The sequence below is a fragment of the Natrix helvetica genome, assembly GCF_964273705.1.
Source record: "Natrix helvetica genome assembly, chromosome: 3".
Lineage (NCBI taxonomy): Eukaryota > Metazoa > Chordata > Lepidosauria > Squamata > Natricidae > Natrix > Natrix helvetica.
Window position 1 is genome coordinate 137009792 of NC_138549.1, and position 19273 is coordinate 137029064.

At 36.2% G+C, this 19273-nt stretch overlaps 1 protein-coding gene across 2 annotated transcripts in view; it reads right to left on the bottom strand.

Moving 5' to 3' along the window:
• Nucleotides 1–6864: 6864 nt before the first annotated feature.
• The window catches only part of SYT6 (synaptotagmin 6), a gene marked incomplete at both ends in the record, with an annotated part of 131121 nt that continues 118712 nt past the window's right edge, over nucleotides 6865–19273 (bottom strand). Inside the window, 2 exons of one of the 2 annotated variants that reach the window (XM_081946559.1) lie at nucleotides 6865–6958; nucleotides 13314–13412. In XM_081946559.1, the coding sequence (XP_081802685.1) occupies nucleotides 6887–6958; nucleotides 13314–13412 (171 nt within the window). The remainder of the gene's footprint in view (nucleotides 6959–13313; nucleotides 13413–19273) is intronic. The other variant, XM_081946560.1, reaches the window with a different exon arrangement.

The window sequence follows — 19273 nt, forward strand, 5'->3', positions numbered from 1 at the left end:
TCTGCCTCCTCGCTTCTCATCCCCGCCCGACTTCAGGATCCTCCCTAATCATTGTGGGTCGAAAAGAAAAAAGGGAAAGGGGCTCTTGTTTTGAAGTGCCCGAGAGGAGGGAGGGGAGCGGGCGCCCGGCACACAGAAGAGCCGCATTAAAATGTGTAAAGAGCCACATGTGGCTCGCGAGCCGCGGCTTGCTGACCACTGTACTAAGGCATCATCAGGTGGAGTACACAGAAATATAATTGAGTATATTATTAGGACAAAGCACTCAGATACAGAAAGAAACATCTAACTGGAGATTGCCCATGGAACAGATAAAAAATTGCTTATCTGCAAGTGTCCAATCAAGTTAAAACAAAAGACAAAACCAGTCAGCTTCTTTTTTTAAATAATACTTTTATTAAACATTTTAATTACAATAATAAAAGATAATACAAACTAAAAAGAGAGAGAATAAAAATGCAAGAAAGCAAAAAAGGAAGAAAATATAGAAAGAGAAAAGAAAATATAGGAAACCAACTTCCCATCCTCATTACAAGTATAAACAGTTTCATTCTTTCAGTGCTCCTAGTACCCCAGAATAAACAAAAGGCTGAAATTTAACATGACAAAGAAGGGCAATATCTCCTTTAAAGAGAACAAGCTCACAAAGATTTCTTCCTTTAAATGCAAAGGCAGTTAGATACTAAGCCAATTTAGATGCTATCAGATTTGAATAGATAAAATGACTATAGGGGGAAAAAAGGTGTAAACACCATGTTAACTGCAAGTAAATCTAATAATATTTTTCCAGACTGGAGCAAATCCCCCCAAAAATCCCCTGAAAATAACAACATATTCCACTTTGACCCTCATCAAATGAGCCAATTTTATGTTCCTTCCTTTTACATAAAAATGAATTGAAATTTTTATTTTCATTTTACTCTTTATAGCTTCATCCACTATTTTTTGGCATATTAGTGAAAAATTCCTGTTCACATTTTTTCCCATGTCAGAACATTTTCCATAATAGAATCTTCTGGTGTCGCAGTTCTTCTGGAAACAGATTCTTCATAAAAATGCATAGACTGAAATTGTTGATTTAAAGTCTCACTGTAATTCCTCAACAATCTCTGGATCCCATTGTTATGTCTTTAATGTCAAAATATTTTTTCTTTCCCATAAAAATGAACTTATTCTTTAAAATTAATTTCAAAGTTTCAATATTCAACATCAAATCTCCCAACGTTTTGTAAGCCCCTAATCCAGTGGTTCTCAACCTGTGGGTTGGGACCCCTTCGGGGGTCGAACAACCCTTTCACGGGGGTCGGCTAAGACCATCGGAAAACACATTTTTGAAAAAATACAGAAAATATAAAATAATTTTATGGTTTGGGGTCACCACAACATGAGGAACTGTATTAAAGGGTCGCGGCATTGGGAAGGTTGAGACCCACTGCCCTAATCTATTTGAAACTTTCTATAGTTAAAACCTTTTCCTACTGTTTGCTTTGAATTCTTAAAGTTTATAAAGATGCAGTTTCATTTTCTTATGATAAGGATTGAAGACAGTGATCTGGTGTTTCCAGTCTTGTCACTTTAATTTCCTTAAAACAGTTAATAGGCAATTTCCAAAGGTGATTAACAAAGGAAGTGCAAATTTAGTGTCCTCTGAAGGTTCCGTCTGCAGCTGGACAAAGAACAGCAATTTCCCTCAGCTCACTTCTCCCACACTCTGGTGACCACTGCAGGGCAATTTCCTTGGGGAACAGCAAACATATGGAATGCGATGTGGGTAATCACACATCCTCATTTCCTCTAGAAAAGGTTGAAAGAGTCAATCTACAGTCAATCTGCCGTTTCTTCCCCAGAAATCCTTACCAGTAAATTTCCACAATATCATTTTGAACAAATATTCACAATTTTCAAAGACAACACCAGGAATTGCTTTTATAGTCCTATATCTCACTGATTTGGAAGCAGAAGTCTGGCATGAAAATCAAAGAAATTGTTAAGGTTGAATTTGAGACAAAAAACAAGAAGAAAGAAAACTAGAAGACAAAACATGGTGGAAACTGCCGAGAACAAAAAAGAACCCAAAGCCAATAAAACAAAAGTTTGGAAAAGAACTGAACTTAGAATTTCAGAAAGCTGTTAGAAGAGACAAGAAACAGTATTACAGTGATATATGTAGACATTAAAAGAAGAAACAGAAATAGAAAAACAAGGAAAGTCTTCCAAAAGAATTCTGAACTCAAGAGGGAGATTCAGATCTTGAATTAATACGTTGAAGGATGCCAATGGACAAATAGAAACTGATTAAAAGAAAATCAAACGCATTGAACGAAAAAGTGTATTAACACTTTTGAACTTTGTTCTTGGAAAAGAATCCCAATATTATCACGGGTACCCAGTAAGACTAATAAATGGATCACAATAAATCAAACCAAAGTTCTCACATGAGATACAAGTTCCTTGGCTTAAATTACTATATCTTCAGCGCATTATAAGAAGATCCTAGTCTCTCTAGAAGTGTATAATGCTGGAAATGGAAAGAGAAGACATGGATAAGCAAGATTCAATTCAATTCCAGTTATTATGGAGCCATCATTGGAAAATCTGAAAGGCCAGATTGAGGATATATTATCCTATCTATGTGATGGGTGCTAACAGTTGTCATCTATTTGATGGCCCATAATCAAAATTACATTTTCAACACTGTTTAAATCTTCTAACTTGCCAAATTAAAAAAAGTTTAAGTTTCAGATTCTCATGACCTTTGAAACCCATTCTCTTTGTTACACTGAGAGTGTATGAAACCACATTTACTGGGAATATGACCACCACATTTAAAGCCCCCAAATTGAGGGAAACTACACTACACATTGTATTCCAACTATGTATTTGAAAATATCTTATTTCAGAACCATCTGCTAGGTAAGATCGCTAAAAATGTCTTTTCTAACAGAAACTAAACTGTATCTTTCGGCTTGTTTCAATGCCTTTTTGTTTTTGCAGTTGACACAATGTTGTTTTATTAACTGACTGGCTGTTTCCTTTCCTAGTTGCAAAAAAGAAACTGAAAAAACAAAATTATGCGCAAGATAAGAGTTTCCAAAAAAAAGTCACTTTATTAGACTGATGCTCCTGTAGCATGTGGCACGTACAGAGGAAATTAAGACACAAGGTGTGGTGAGGAGCTAGAACAAATTGGTCTTTAGCGGAACAAAATTTCTCTACAAAGTTATTTACAGAAGTCTGGAAAGTATTCAGATCAGTGAGTCAGAACATTAATGCAGGGATAAGGATTATGATTAAATTTTAAGTGTTTGTTAAAAAATTGGGCTCAGCACTGAAAGTACCTGGGTGGAACGTTACTGTACAGTGATTTGAGAACATTTCTGTCATTACAGGTAATATTGCAAGTCTAAAAGCAAAATATTTCAAATATCACTTGAAAGACACAATAATATCCCTGTCAAGTAGATAAAAAGCCTAACAAAACCAAAGGGAAGAAGCTTAGCAGAGGTATTTTTGTAAACTAAGTCATTTTTAAGACTCTCATGAAAACTCACTACGGGTAATCATTTATACATTGTAATTGATTTCTCTGATCCAGAAACTCTTAAACTGATAGCCTCTGGATATTGGCTTTGCCTACTGAAGAGCTGGCCAGTGTTTTTACGTCTGTAAGCTTTGTTAATTTGTTTCTCAGTGCACAGTACAGAAGAGGTATTATGTATGTGCCACAAGATGTATATGCCCTCATCCTAGCAGCAACATTTGACCTTTGGAGAATCGGACTCAGAATGATAATCCTTATTTAGACCTTTGCTTCCAGGCATGGATCATATGTGCTGGGTGGAGAAAAATTTAGAGAAAGCTGGAGACATCTCAGTTCCCACTGAAATTAATAGGATGGGAAAAGGGTAACAGTACAATATAGTTTTGTTTAGTTCAGTGAAACCAGATATTTTCCTAACGCTCATTGTGCTTAAATATTAATCCCCAGAAGACAAGTAAATTGATTTCATGCAATGAAAGCTTTGGAAAGTTAATGCTCTAAGCTGAGATCATCGATATTTGTATATTACCGTATTTATTCAAGTATAACGCGCAAAATTTTATACCCAAAAAAGAAGTCAAAGTTTGGGTGCGCGTTACAAACGAGGGCTGGGCTGGGGTGGCAGTGGCGAATTGTAAATTGTAAATTTCCTGACTGCAGCCTCGATCCCGGCCTCAGGCGGTGCCGCGCTGTGCTCAATAGTCGCAACTCAGCTGCCTGCCGCCTTTCCCCTCCTTTGTCTCCCCGCCGCTGCTGCCGCCGTTTAAACCAAGGAATCATCGCTTGTTCTACCTACAGAAGGTCCAGCATAGAAGCGAAGCCGAAAGAGATCCTTGCGAGGCTCTGCAGGCTTCCTCGGAGTAAGGAAGGCAACAGCTCCCCTCACCCCCCAGAAAGCAGCGGGGCTCGTCGCGATGAAAAAGGCAGCCCTGATGCCGAGGAGAGCCTTGCAAGGAGGCAGAAAGGAAAAGCCTGAAAAGGCACCAAAAGAAGCGGGGGGAGCTTCGCCCGCCTGGTGGGCAGCTATCGAGGCGTTTTCAAAGGCGGCGCCTGGGAGAGATAAGGCGGTGCTCCGGCGGTCCTGTTGCCAGCGTTCGGCGGCAGCAGCGGCGCTCCGACTATTGCCGCTGCTGCTGCCGCCGAACGCTGGCAACAGGCGCGCACAGGCTGCCCACCAGGCGGGCGAAGCTCCCCCCGCTGCTTTTGGTGCCTTTTCGGGCTTTTCCTTTCCGCCTCCTTGCAAGGCTCTCCTCGGCATCAGGGCTGCCTTTTTCATCGCGACGAGCCCCGCTGCTTTCTGGGGGGTGAGGGGAGCTGTTGCCTTCCTTACTCCGAGGAAGCCTGCAGAGCCTCGCAAGGATCTCTTTCGGCTTCGCTTCTATGCTGGACCTTTAGCCTGATCTTCCTCTTCTCTATACAGCAATCGCCTACTCATTACAATGCCTCCCGCGAGTTTGGTCTTATTTTGTCTTGACTAGAGCAAAAGCTGGCGCGCCTCCGCCCCCTTCCCGCCCCGCCGGCGGCAATAGTCATTACTATTACAATGCTTGGTGTGAAACAAAATTTTATACCGATTTTTAATCGAAAATTAGGGGGTGCGCATTATACACGTGTGCGCGTTATACTCGAATAAATACGGTATGTTTCTTTTTAAAGTATTGGTTCCATAGGTGGATTAGCAGAGCTCTATTCATGCCAAAACTTTACAAGCTTCATCTGTCAGCAGTGCCAACATTAAGTCTTCATCACTGAGCAATGTTACAAATGGTTATTGATAATGCTGGTATTGTAGTAACCACATATCAGCAGCCTGGCCACTATGACTGCCACCTTTCAGTTGTTCGGCAACAGCATAGAAGCAAGTACATAAGACATAGCAGGTACCAGGACGTTGAAGATAATGAATGTGCAAGGCTTGAATTGAAGTAGATTTAATATCAACTGACTTTTGGTATTTGCATTGGGGGGAAAATACTTGCCAAAATTTGCAGCAGAAGTATACTATGTGCATGCTGTTTGGCTATGAAGGGACCAAGGGTTTTTGCATGTCCCTGGACAAATTAAAAAGAATGTTTAAAAATGATTCTAGGAGTAGGAGAGAAAAGATAATGATAAATTCCCAGAAAGACCCAGGTTAATCTAGTGCAGCTAACTTGATTGTTGTATTTAAATATTACAAACTGGCTGTAAGCACAGGCAAGAGAGGCAAAAACAAAAAAGTATTTTGAGCAATGGTGGGCAAATGAGAGTAAAATTACATACAGCGCCAGCATGCCATTATTAGCACCCTCAAAATCAGATGAAGATAAATGCCCTGTGATAACCTTGTGATTTAATAAAAAGGAAACAAAACTCCATTAGAAATAATTATCGTGAAAACATTGTAGATGTGTAATCTTTCATTTTTGCAGGGCAGAGGAGTGTAAAAGTGTAAAAGAGGCTTTGCCCTGTTTGAGATTCCAAATTTAAAGAATTTAATTTTTAAAATAATTGTGGCAAACTAATTCAATTCAGTGTATTTGCTTCTTGACGAAACCTGAACTAAATCACAATGAAAAAAGACCTATCTAAATATAACAATTTTAGCGGCCAGGCAGGTGGGGGGGGGAGGGGGAGGAGAAATGGCAAATCAATATATAAAAGAGAAATAGTTTAAAAAAAAGTTCACAAACCTGTAATCAGTGCAGAACTGCCACAGGAGTTCACAGGACCTTAAGCAGCTGAATTCATGCAAAAGGCTCTTTCAAGAACACAACTACAAAAAAAAATGGATCATTTCTCCCTGAGGAATTAGCAACTCTTTAAAATATACAGAAGGACAGGCTGGGCTGTATTTCACAGATTCCATGAACATCACAGCATGAATAAGAAAAGCTGTAATGTCTCACTGATCACAATAACAAAAGGGTGCTTACATGTCACAAGGAGCCCAATCAAGGCTTTCTCATTCTCTTTTAAATCTGCATGCTGATGTGCAGGAGTACAACAGCTCTCTATTATTTGTCCCTTTACATACACACAAATAACTGTTTTACATGTTATTTTACAGGCCAGAGTTCCAGCCTATGCCTTTTCTTTTCTTCTTTTCTTTTCTTTTCTTCTTAGCAGCCATATCCAAAAAGTGAAAAAACACAAAATACATCACCTTGAGAGATAGAAATAACTAAGACAAACATCACTATGAAAGGGCTTGGCGCCTTTTTTCACTGTGGAAACAAGGAATGTCTGATCCCCATTCTTCTGTTACTCGGCAATAGGTTGAATCAGAATTCAAGACCCATGGAGAAAATATCAGAGCAAAACAAAAAGAATTTGGTTGAGACCCAATATTCACCACTTGATGGATCATGGTGTTGAAGGTGGTTTGGGAGAGGGGCAGGAACTTTGACTATCAAAGCTGGCTGCACGGCCATGCCACTGTGGAAAGAAAAAAGGCAGCTGATTTTTTAAACAACGTCATAAGCAATTCACAAACTAACTTAGTTCTCCTATCTGTGTTTAGACACCAATTAAACCCCTGCATAAGTGGGTAGTCTCATTAGTTTAAATTTAAGAGACGATCCAATTACATTCATGCATTTCTCTCCATGGACCTAGTGGCAATCTCCATTAATATGCCTGCAGGAGTGTACACACTTGAAAGGAAGTTTGGATTGGATTCAGGTTTAATCATGCTTATATAGTGAAGCCAATAAATAAGTGGAGGAAAATTAAAAAAAAAGAATTACTGGTTTAAATGTTCTACACTAGGGATGATTAAGTCTGGATTTAAAATATATTGCTTTCCTAAATGGAGATTAGCATTTGTGGGATTTTTTTTTAACTTTTACTTCTTCTTTTTTTGCACTATGAGAATAAATCAGTAATGTCTACACTTTGCTGAATTTAAAAATTACAGTAGAATATGTAAAATGGAGGAAAGACGTGAAGTAGGCCAAGAGGGATTATGTTTCTTGCCCAGCTCCTCATTATTAAAAAATACATCTTCTGAAAGCTATAGATGGAATTGAGAAGATTATGTCTCTGGAGGAGGCTTTAGTAAAGATAGAGGGAAAGATTCACAGATGTCCACATTGAATCATAGGATGGAGATTATTGATACAGGGTCTGAGAAAGTTAAGTTTTATACTCGATAACAAACTGAATTTAAGCAACCAAGGAAAAATTTCAATGTGCTAGTGAGCATGCCTAACACAATTTACAAAATCGTAATTACTGTTATGTATCATTTCCCCCAAATTTCATGTTTATAATTGAAAAAAATCCAGTAGAAATTCTTATCCACAGGTTTTCTGTTACCAAGACAAAGGTATAGAAAGAGATGATGGAAAAGATGGCCTCTATAAATGCAAAAAGGGATACATTAAAATATTCTTTCTAATCTTCTATATTCTTCTGCATGTATTTATGTATGTAAGTTTTGGAGTCATTTTGTATTGCTTGGCACTTTTGGATGCTGTTGTTGTTGTTGTTGTTGTTGTTGTTGTTGTTGTTATTATTATTATTATTATTATTATTATTATTATTATTATTATTATTATCCCGGGGATGGTGACATTGTTTGCTGCGTGGTGTTTTTTCTTTTGAGAGCAGAGTCAGAATTTCATTTTAAAGTATGCCATTATGTATACAGAAAAAATGACAATAAATCTTATCTCCGTTCCTCTCCTCCCCTTTTCTCCCCTCTCATCCCATTTCACCTTGCCTTGCCCTATCTTGTATCATCTTATCTTGTTTTGTCTTTTTGTCCTATCTTGTCCTGTCCTGTCCTGTCCTGCCCTATCCTATCCTATTCTATCTTACCTTATCCCTATTCTTTCCCAATTTTGTGCTCTTTAAAAACATTTATGTCATCACTCATAATCCCCAGCTAACATAGTCAAAGGGTTGAAATGAAATATATCCAAAAAGTTTCAAATTACAGAAGGCTTTCCTATAACAGAAGGTCCTCATACTGAAAAACAAGAAAATCAAAGATACTTTTTAAAAGTCTTCTAAACAAAGTGGGAGAAAAAGAGGACGAACTGAGGGAGCGAGCAATGATACAGCAGCACAGAAAGGACATAAGCAGAGAAAGGAGGGACCTTAATGATAAGAGAACATTAGAAGAAAGGGCAAAACAAAGCCAATGTAAAGAAATCAATGCATATTAATAAGGCAGAATAAGGTCCCACAGGGACCTTACCAACAAAATACTCTGCAAATATATTAGGAAAAAGTTATTAGAAAGGAGGGGGTGGGAGAGAAGATGGAGAACTGAATTCTATGCAAGGGCAAGCGAAATGATGGATGAATGATCAGCAAACTAAGATTACTTAGCAGAAAAATGTGCTGTTGAATGAGAAGAATGTAGCATGAGTAAAGATGAGATTTGTGCTAAAAACAGCTGACAAATTGGTAAGGACTTAGAAAAAAATTTAAATGAAACAGGGACGACCTCAATTTGTCTATAATATTATTAAAAAAACAACCCCCTCCAAGCAATACAAATCAGAAAATAATACAATATGATGACCATGGGGGTTAAAAAGGTCTATCCCTGTAGGCCTGATTACCTAAAAAATACCTGAGGTATCCACAATCTATCCATAATTCTGTAGATTAGACATTCCTATGAGACCATAATTCAGAAATTACATTCCCAATGATGACTAAATTCCTAAGTGCTGCTACCTTTGTTTCATATTTTAGTTTAACCTGGATCATAAATCTTAAGTCTCTAAGCCTCAATCCATTCCTTCTCAATCCATAATAAATGAATAATAGGTAAGTCTGCTCCTGCACAAAAGCATTATAATGTAATTGAAATATCTGTGGAAACATTGACAATAATTGCTATATTAGTGTTAAAACTAATTTTATGTAAGTTTTTACAGTGTAATACAATAGGAGATAATATAATTACAAAAAGATTAAAAGGCTTCACTTAATTTTAAAAATTAATTTGAAAATTAAATTACACATATACTTACACAGTTTCTGACAATTCTCTAAACTGGTGTCTCTGCATTTATTGGGAACATACTCCCAGAATCCCTTTATTCATATGTCTTGAAATACAAGGTATACACATAGCAGGTCTTCTTCTAATGTTTTTAGCATTGCCTGGAGAAATGCCTGCTCAACCTTTGCCCTCCTGGATAATTAAATCAGTCAGAAAAACTGGCCCCATGATTAAGGGAAATAATTGCTTGATTGAGGGGAAAACATTTATCCACTTTTTAAGGACACTATTAAAGAAACCTTCGGTTGACCTGGAAGTAACAAATAGATCTTTTCTGATTAAGCCATTATGTTCTCATGTGCTGCTCAACATCTATATGAAACCACTGGGGGAAGCTATCTGAATCTTTGAGTAGAATTTCTGGTAGTATAGTGAGAGCAACTATCTTTACCGATTCTTATCATTTAACTTCAAGTAAGTAAATATTTCAAAGATGATCTAAATTTGATAACAGGCTAAAAGTAGACAAGATGAAATTAAAACTAGACAAGATGGAGATGGTCTTCGTAAATAGAAGCCCAAAGTTTTATGTTGATATTCCATGCCTTTTCAATGGAATTACGTTCTCCCTGACAGACCAGAACCAGAATCATGGACTACTTCCTGACTCTCAACTGATTTTAGAGTCTCAAATAGCGACAATAATCAAGATACGTTTGTACAAATATATCTGCTACATCAGATGTGATTATTCCTAAATTGATTTGATCTGGCAATTATTATCCATGACTTGGTTAAAACTTATTTGTGAAAATACTTTGGAATAGTGTAGCTGGTTCATAATACAGAGTGCTAAAAATAGTACAGATTGGTACAGATTATAAAAGGGACAGATTACCAACATTATACTTTTTAAAAAGCAAACTGTGATCATTTAATACATCATGAAATTTCAGTGCACTTCAACAAGTTTCCTTATCTTATTCAGAAGATGTTTGCCCTTGAGTTATTTCTCATTTTACTATACTGATAACCTATAACTATACCGATAATCTATAACCGTCATCTTACTATACTGATGTGGCAATATTTTTTTAAAAAATATTGACCTTTATCAAATCTTAATTTGATTGTAAATTATCTAATTCTTAGATAATACAATTTAGTAGGCTCCATTTCCTAGACATAAAGTCATTGTTGAAACTGAAAATCAGATCAAGTGTGGAAGTAAATAGCATTGTATGGCATATGGCAGAAGCATACTTACAGGCATGTTCAGTTATACATTACTGGCAATCTGTTTTGCAGTTATGTATATAAAACAGTTTCAAGTAAATATTATGCAAGTTTCTCAACAGAATTACTTTTCAATCATGGCACTTGGAAGGGCTTCCCTCTAGACCAGAGGCAACAAATTCGAACCCCGTGGGCCATATGCATCATGCACTGGTCACGCCCATTCTTGGTTTAGTGAAGGGGGAAAAGTCACAATACATCATGTGATGACACTGTAACGACACAAGTTTGACATCCCTGCTCTAGATTGTTCTCATCACTGGCAATCTTCTAAAAGGCATTTATGGAGAGATTTTGGGATATGGTTTATTTTTCCTTTGGTGTTTTACATTTGTTATTTTGTGTTAATTTCTATGTTATTATTATATTAATTATTTATATTTTGTTTAATGTTATTTGTGTTTTGCTTTTACCATATTAATTTTTTTAATGTTAACTATTCCACTCTAGATATTTATTGTAAACTGTAAGTTGTACACTCTTCTGAATCTGGAGGCTCCAGCATCAAATAAATATAATAACAACTGGTTAATTATGACTCATTGGGGTCATAATTACAACTTTCCCGTTGACTTTGCATGTGGGAAGCTAGTTAGGAGCATCTAAAATCAGGATCACACGACAGGCACAGCTTTGCAAATAAAACTGGACTGAACGTTGTGGTAATTTTAATTCCACAGGAGTAATGGGTCCCAGATTTTTACACATCCTTTACTTTAGCAGATTTTATATACTTTGATTAAAAAATAAGTTGTTGTGGCATAATGTATTGTTTGGGCTAACTTGAGGGTACAAACAGATAAACCCAAATTTCAGTAGTGTATATAACAATGATAATGATAATAATAATAATAATAATAATAATAATAATAATAATAATAATAATAATAATAATAATAATAATAATAATAATAATAATAATAATAATAATAATAATAATAGCAGCAATTTACTGCTGGCATTATTAACTAGACACAAGCTGAATGGGACAGTTTGGATTGAAAAACAAGAAAGCTAATGACTATTTACCATAAGCATTACATTGAGAGAGTTTTATTTACAGATCCCTGGGGAGACAGTGTACAGGGCATCAGCAAGAGGCAAGGATGACAAGTGACATGTCATTGCATCATCACACAAATTATGTAAAGGACTATTACAACAGCGGTCCCTAACCTTTGTGGCTTGGCAGTCTGGCTGGGGGAGGGAAAGGGGAACCTGGCAGTGTGAACCTTGGGCTGGCATGCAGCTCAACTCACCCAAGCAGTGGGCTGGCGCACGTGCACATACATGTGCAGTTCAACTTTCAAAGTTTAGCTGTCTGCACCCATGTGTATGTGTGCGTCAGCCCGCCACTCGCACAAGTTGAGTTGCGTGCTACTCACATGGCTTGGTTGCGAATAGGCCATGGCCGGTAGTGGGCCATGGCCCAGAGATTGGGCACCCCTACATATAAGAGATATATTTGTACAATTCTATATGAAAAATGTAGAATATGAATGTACTAGAATGGATTTGTGGCCATATAAACATGATTGCATATTGTACATCTTATCTTTCATCCAAAAAAAGAGGTGAATTTGGTTTTCCTTCAGCATTTCACCTTCACATGTGAGGAGAGTCAGACTGAGAGAGAAGCCCCAATATAAAATCATGTTCATGATTATCCTCATGAATGAATGGGAATTTCAAGCCGTCTGTCCCCAATCCTAATTCAACATTCTAGTCGCTATACCACAAGGTCCCTAGAAAGAGATACCGTTTTCTCTCCTTCAATGTCTTTCATTTCAAGAATGCAAGAGGTAACAGAGGAGATGGTCTGTATGAGTAGATGAATCTGTGCAGCGTACAAACTTAGCTTCATATTGATCTTCTGTTGATAAAATGAATTTCTCTTATACAAACTATCAACTTATAAACATTTTTTAAAAAAATCTAAGAAGTAATTGTAAAGGGTTTTTGTTTAGAACGGTTTGAGATTGATTCCATGTATGATGATCTATTTTTAGAAATGTTTTCATTGTTTTAAATACATAAAAGAAATTACTTTTGATCAAGTACCTAGGTTATTACTTGGTCTCAGACTAACACAACAGAATAATAGAATAACAGAGTTGGGAGGGACCTTGGAGGTCTTCTAGTCCAACCTTCTCATTAAGTACTTGATGTATTTTTAGAAAAATAAACCAGTGTCAAAGTTTGAAATTGCCTTATTAAATTGTAAATACAATACAATACAATACAATACAATACAATAGTAGAGTTGGAAGGGACCTTGGAGGCCTTCTAGTCCAACCCCCTGCCTAGGCAGGAAACCCTATACCGTTTCAGACAGATAGCTATCCAACATCTTCTTAATGTTTTATAGTGTTAAATTGATGATAATCTGTGGCAATGTCAGATATAGCCAAGCTCTTTCTACAGAAATCTTTGCTAGCCCTTTGCCCATCAAGGTTTGTTTAATTGTTTTTAGAAATTGTTATTATACTTTTAAATAGATCTCTCGTGTAAAGAATGACCCTTGTCTGATACCTTGGAATATTTGGAGGAAGGCAGCATCATAGTAGAAAGGGAATGGGATGATTCTGCTACAGGCATCGCTGCCTTGGGGGCATTCAACCCTGGACATTGCTGTTGGCAGAAATACATAAAGGGTCATTTGCAGATTTCAATAGGGCATAAGTGATTAGCACTAAGGAGTTGTTTCAGTTTGGTTGGGTTAAATCATACTCATTATAGACTTCCTCATCTGGTACCTTTCAAATACGTTAGAAGTGCAACTTCTAAAATTCCTTTGGCCATGTTAGTGGGAAGTTCGAAAATTACAACTACAATGCACCAGAAGGTACTAGCTTAGGGAAGGATGATTACTAGAGACTGCTACTATAGTTTTAATGAAATTCACAGTCAGGCCACTGCAACCCAGCTGTTACTTTTTCCCATGCTAACTCCCCTCCCCATTTTTCTTGGATCATATCCTATGTAATTGCAAGATCAAAAAAATACCCATGAAACTTTAATCAAAAGCAAGTATAAAAATCTTTTTTGAATACTGACTAGTAATAATAATAATAATAATAATAATAATAATAATAATAATAATACAACATATGAAATACTATACATGAGAAATTTCAATCTGGCCACATTGTGAGGATTTTCTTTCTGCCACAGTTCATATGTAATATAAGAAAAAAGAGGTAATAGAAATAAACTCTTACTATGGTAATTTGATGTACTCCTGTTAATCCAATATATACGGTACCAGAGAGCCAGCATGGTGTAAGGGTTAAGGTACTAGATTAGAAGTGAGCAGAGCCGGGTTTCCTAACTCTCCTTAGGTACAGAAAACAGCTGGGTGACCTTCACTCTCAACCTTGATCAGGTTCTGTGACAAGCCAATTGAAGTCAATGCATTGTGTTATGCATTGGTAAGTTTTGCTGGGAAAACTAGGAGAGAGCAGTGCAATAAGAAGCCAACCCTGTAACCATGCAGGACAAATGCTAAGCAAAACAACAATCCAACATGTACCAGATTAATATTGATTTCTAATTTCATGAAGAAAAGTATGGGTGTCAGATCTGCTTTGCAAAAATACAAGGTACCGCATGACTGTATAAAAAAAAAAGAGAAACGTATAACTTTCTTTCAAGCTATCTAGTCATCATACAAATTTTTGCAGTTAAAATTTGGTAGCCCTAAATAAAAAACACTAAGATTTTCAGTTCACATTCTAGAGTCCTCCTTCCATATTACTGAAAATTATGGTAAATCGCATCAATAGTTATATTGTAAATAGTCATTAAATTTCCAGGTGTTAAATAGGTTTATTTTTGGCAGATGTGAAGTGGTGTTTTCAACAACATAAAGGCTTGCAGACTGGATCTCAGTTGTTATATCTGGTTCATATTTTTTCACATCCACAAAGGAACAGCATATTGTGTTATGTTTAGTTTGGTGGTTTGGGATTTTTATTCATTTATTTATTCATGAAGGCTTCCCAATCCTGCATATTGCTCAGAATTTTTCTTAGCAGAAGGCGATCAAAGGAGTACATGCTGTACTTGAATCTAAAGGTAGTGTCTTGTGATAGTAATTAGCATCCGTGAAAGCTTACATCTCAATAAGGGAAACAAAGTCCTGTATTTTTTTATGTAGAATTTCCAGACACAATTTGCTATGTGACAGCTGTAATTCTATCCTACAACTATCCTTTTTAATAGTCTAGAACTTGAGTCTCTTCTAGTTTTTGTCTTCAAAATTTTTAAAAAAGTATAAATATGACCAGTTTATTGTTTAGAATTCAATCTTGGATTCTTTAAATCAAATACTCCATTCTTTCTAATGATTTTGATGGGTACCAAATTCTGTAGTGAAGAATTGAGTAATCCTTTAAAAATTAGAAGTGATGATAGAAGGTGCTATAGAAGTAAAGAAGGACTTTGTAAAGTCCTTCCCCTTGCATTCAGGGAAAATTCTAATGGATCAAAGAATAAAGGAAAACATAAAAATGAAGGAAAATATTGAATCCAGTCCTTAGGTATGATCAAAGCTTTATCTGGTTAATGATTTTCAGATGTCTTATACTACTAGAATGTGCATCCTTTTTGCTAGCAGATCAATGCTTATTGATTATGGCAGCAATCCTATGTATATTTACTTGACAGTAAACTTGGTTACACTTGGGGGGATTATTATTTGAAAAAAACACAGTAAAAGAAAGAATTTTCATCATGTAATAGAGCCTCAATTAGTCCTGGTACATGATAAACACATTTTAGATATGCATAAAATATATTATGAATATAATTTAGAATGCATTGTTTTAATATTGCACATGGCATTTAATATTGCTGCACAGGAAGTTATCAGGTATCATCATATTACAACTTATAGATATTTCAAATGATATTTCAGCACTCAATTTTAGGTTACAATTATTCCTGAGCCTCTTTAAATAATGTGGGGACGATCATTTTATTGGATGAGCAATCAATATAAAATATTAGAGGTGCAATTATGCATTTTTTCCCCACAACAGAAATTTGCTTTTATATAAACTGAAGCCCACAGTATCATTGATGGGGTAAGAGGAAGGTGAAGGACAAAGAACTGAGCCTTCTAGTAGCCACTTCCAATCCCCTTTCCAGAGAAAATGTTGCCACTGGAAGCATTTTAGTTGGAGACCCAAAGATGGAAGCATCCTTTTTCAGATGCCAAACCAGAGTGGAGCCTCATAAGCTTTAGAGCAAGCACAGGAGAAATTGAGCTGCATACAATTTAGTATGTGGAACAAAAATATAAAATATGATTCCTTCCAAGAGAAGTTAGAATAGCTTGCTTTTGGAGATTCTCAGTCATCTATAGTTGTCCCAAAGGTGCTTTCTCAAGAGGCAACTGGACTTTCTTGTCCTTTCCTGAAGACATTTAGTTTCTCATGGATGAGAACTAGTAGCCAGGACAGGTTTGTTAAAAGCAGATCATGCCAACCAATCTTATTTCATTATTTGATAAAGTGACTAAATTAGTAGACCAGCTTAATGCTGTCAACATAGTATACTTAGACTTCAGCAAGGCACTCAACAAAGTAGAGCACAACTTACTTCTTGGTAAACTAGAAAAAATGTGAGATAGATAGCATCACCACCAGATGGATTTGTGACTGGCTGACGAACCATACTCAATGAGTAGTCCTAATGGTACTACTTCTACTTGGAGGGAAGTAAGCAGTGGGGCACCCCAAGGTTCTGTTTTAGGTCCAGTATTCTTCAATATCTTCATACATGACTTAGATGAGGGAATAGAAGGGGGCCTCATCAAATTTGCAGATGACAGGAATACTCAATATCCCAGAAGACAAGCCTGGGATCCAAAAGATCTTGAAAGACTTGAACAGTGGACCCTATCCAACAACATGAAATTTAATGTGGAGAAAAGCAAGGTTTTACACTGAAGCAGGACAAACCAAAGATACAAGTACAGATTAGGTGAAACCTGACTACAAAACAGATTGTGAGACGGACCTTGGAGTCTTAATGGATGATCACTTAAACATGAGCCAGCAATGAATACAATTATTGGTTGTATAAACAGAGGCATAGAATCAAAATCATGTGAAGTATTATTACCACTTTATAAATCCTTAGTAAGATCACACCTGGAATATTGCTTTCAGTTTTGGTCACTACATTACAAAAAAGATATTGAGACTTTGGAAAAAATGCAAAGAAGAGTAACTAAGATGATTAAAGACCTGGAGACAAAAACATATCAAGAATGGTTGCAGGAATTGGGTATGGCCAGTCTAGAGAAAAGAAGGGCTAGGGGTGACATGATAGCAGTATTCCAGTACTTGAGGGACTGCCACAAAGAAAAGAACTTTGAGTTATTTTCCAAAGCACCAAGGCAAGAAACAATGGATGTAAACTGATCAAGGAGAGAAGCAACCTGGAATTAAGGAGAAATTTCCTAAGAGTGAGTACAGTTAACCTGTGGAACAGCTTGCCTTCAGAAGGTGTAGGTGCTTCATCACTGGAGGTTTTAAAGAAAAGACTGTACAAACCACCAGTCTGAAATGGTATAGTGTCTCTTGCTTGAGCATGAGGTTGAACTAGAAGACCTCCAAGGTCCCTTCTAGCTTTATTCTGATCGATAATTTTTATATATACTACATAAATGTACACATGCATATACAGATACATATAATTAAAAAATTAAAATATGAAAGTAAAAGCTAACACAAACTAATAAAGTAAGGAAGAAAAAAGAAAAAGAAATCAAAGGAACCACTCTTTCTAATCTAATCAGAAACACTTATTCAACTCCTTAACCACATTTCATTTGTTGGGATCTCTTCACTGATTAAAAAAATACTATAATGTGTAAATATTTTGATTATTATTTCCTAAAACTATTTATACCCAGACAACACAGTTTAATTGAAAAAGAAACACTTATTCAACTCCTTCTCTGGCCTCTAAATTTAATTCTTCAGTCTTCCCTAATCTTCAGTTTGGGATTCTTTGGATGTGTTGGATTACAAATATACTTTTAGGAAACTATGTAGTAGAAGGTGAACAGAAGGAGGAAGGGAATTTTTTTAATAGCAAATGGCTATAGTATATTGTTCTGGAAATTGCAATGAACAGCAGCTGCAATTTTAGAAATGTTGCTTCTAGTCTGCAGAGCTGGACTTCAATAAAAGAAAGCAAAAGCCCATGGAAGCCAAGTTGTTGTTTTTTTAATTTTCATCTGGAAAATATCTTTGGTTCCCTGGGGCAGCAAGGTAATTCAACTATTTATGTATTTGACTTAATGAGCAAGCTAGATCTTGTTTAAATGAGTTTCTGCTTCAGTGGAGATTCCAACCCCTCCTTCAGAAAATATCCACATCAATTCTTTTTGCCTTGCTTGATCTACATCTAAAAGAAAAGAACAACATTTGGGTGGGTGGGGCGGGGTTGTCTGATGTAACGGTGGGATACAACACATACATGCATTTGAAGTGCTTATTTTAGAAGTACAATGATTTCTTATCCCTGTTGGATCTTCAACAGCCTCATATTCACAGATGACAGGAAGAGATGGGGAACTAGAGGGGCAGGGGAGTGATGGGAAAGGCCTCCCAGTTTGTTTCCTGAATTTTAAGATGATTTATATAAACAGAGATTGCTTCCAAGGACTAAGCTTCTTTTGTAAGCAGCCAAAGGATGCTCTCCACTTACTACATTACCATGCAAATCAGTTCGCTTTGTAACTTAAGGCTGTTTATTTTTTATATTTAGTATTATGCTATTATATTGGAGTAAGCATTATGTGCTTTAACTGCACTTATTGTTTATTAAATGTTTAATTCTGTATTGCTGATATACTATATATTTAGTATGATGTTATATTGAGACATATTTTTTTCTAAATTCTTTCTTATGAGAAACTGCTTTGAGCTAGATGTTATTGGAAAAGGAACATACAGCAGATACTGTAGGTTCAAAGCTTTTTAAGGTATAATTTTTTTAATGTAATAAAATGGCTTGATAATTTCATAAGGTTGCTGATTGTCTGACCAGGACTGGTTTTAAATAAAGTTCTTCCTGCTTTGAATAGGTTGTTTAAACCAACTCTTGACGAATTGGCAAGCAATTTCTTCCCTGAAGTTCTTGAACCTTCTCAAACTAAATTTAGGATTACCTAAATCCTGATCCTAATTCAGTCAAGAGCATGGCTAATTCTGTCCAGAAGTTCTTTTCCTCAAAATATGTTTTGTTGGGTATAAAAAGAAATGAACCCTAGCAGACATTCTAAACATTTTAGTTTTTACAGTTTAGATTTCACAGCCATTTAATGTATTAATATTATAAATTGATGGACATGATGACAGATATTGATGTGAATGAAATTTGGATTAAATAGTCATTCTGACTGCAGGGACTGTAAAATCAAGATTTTACTGCATTGAAAAATAATCATTAAAGCTCTGCCATTAAATATTGCA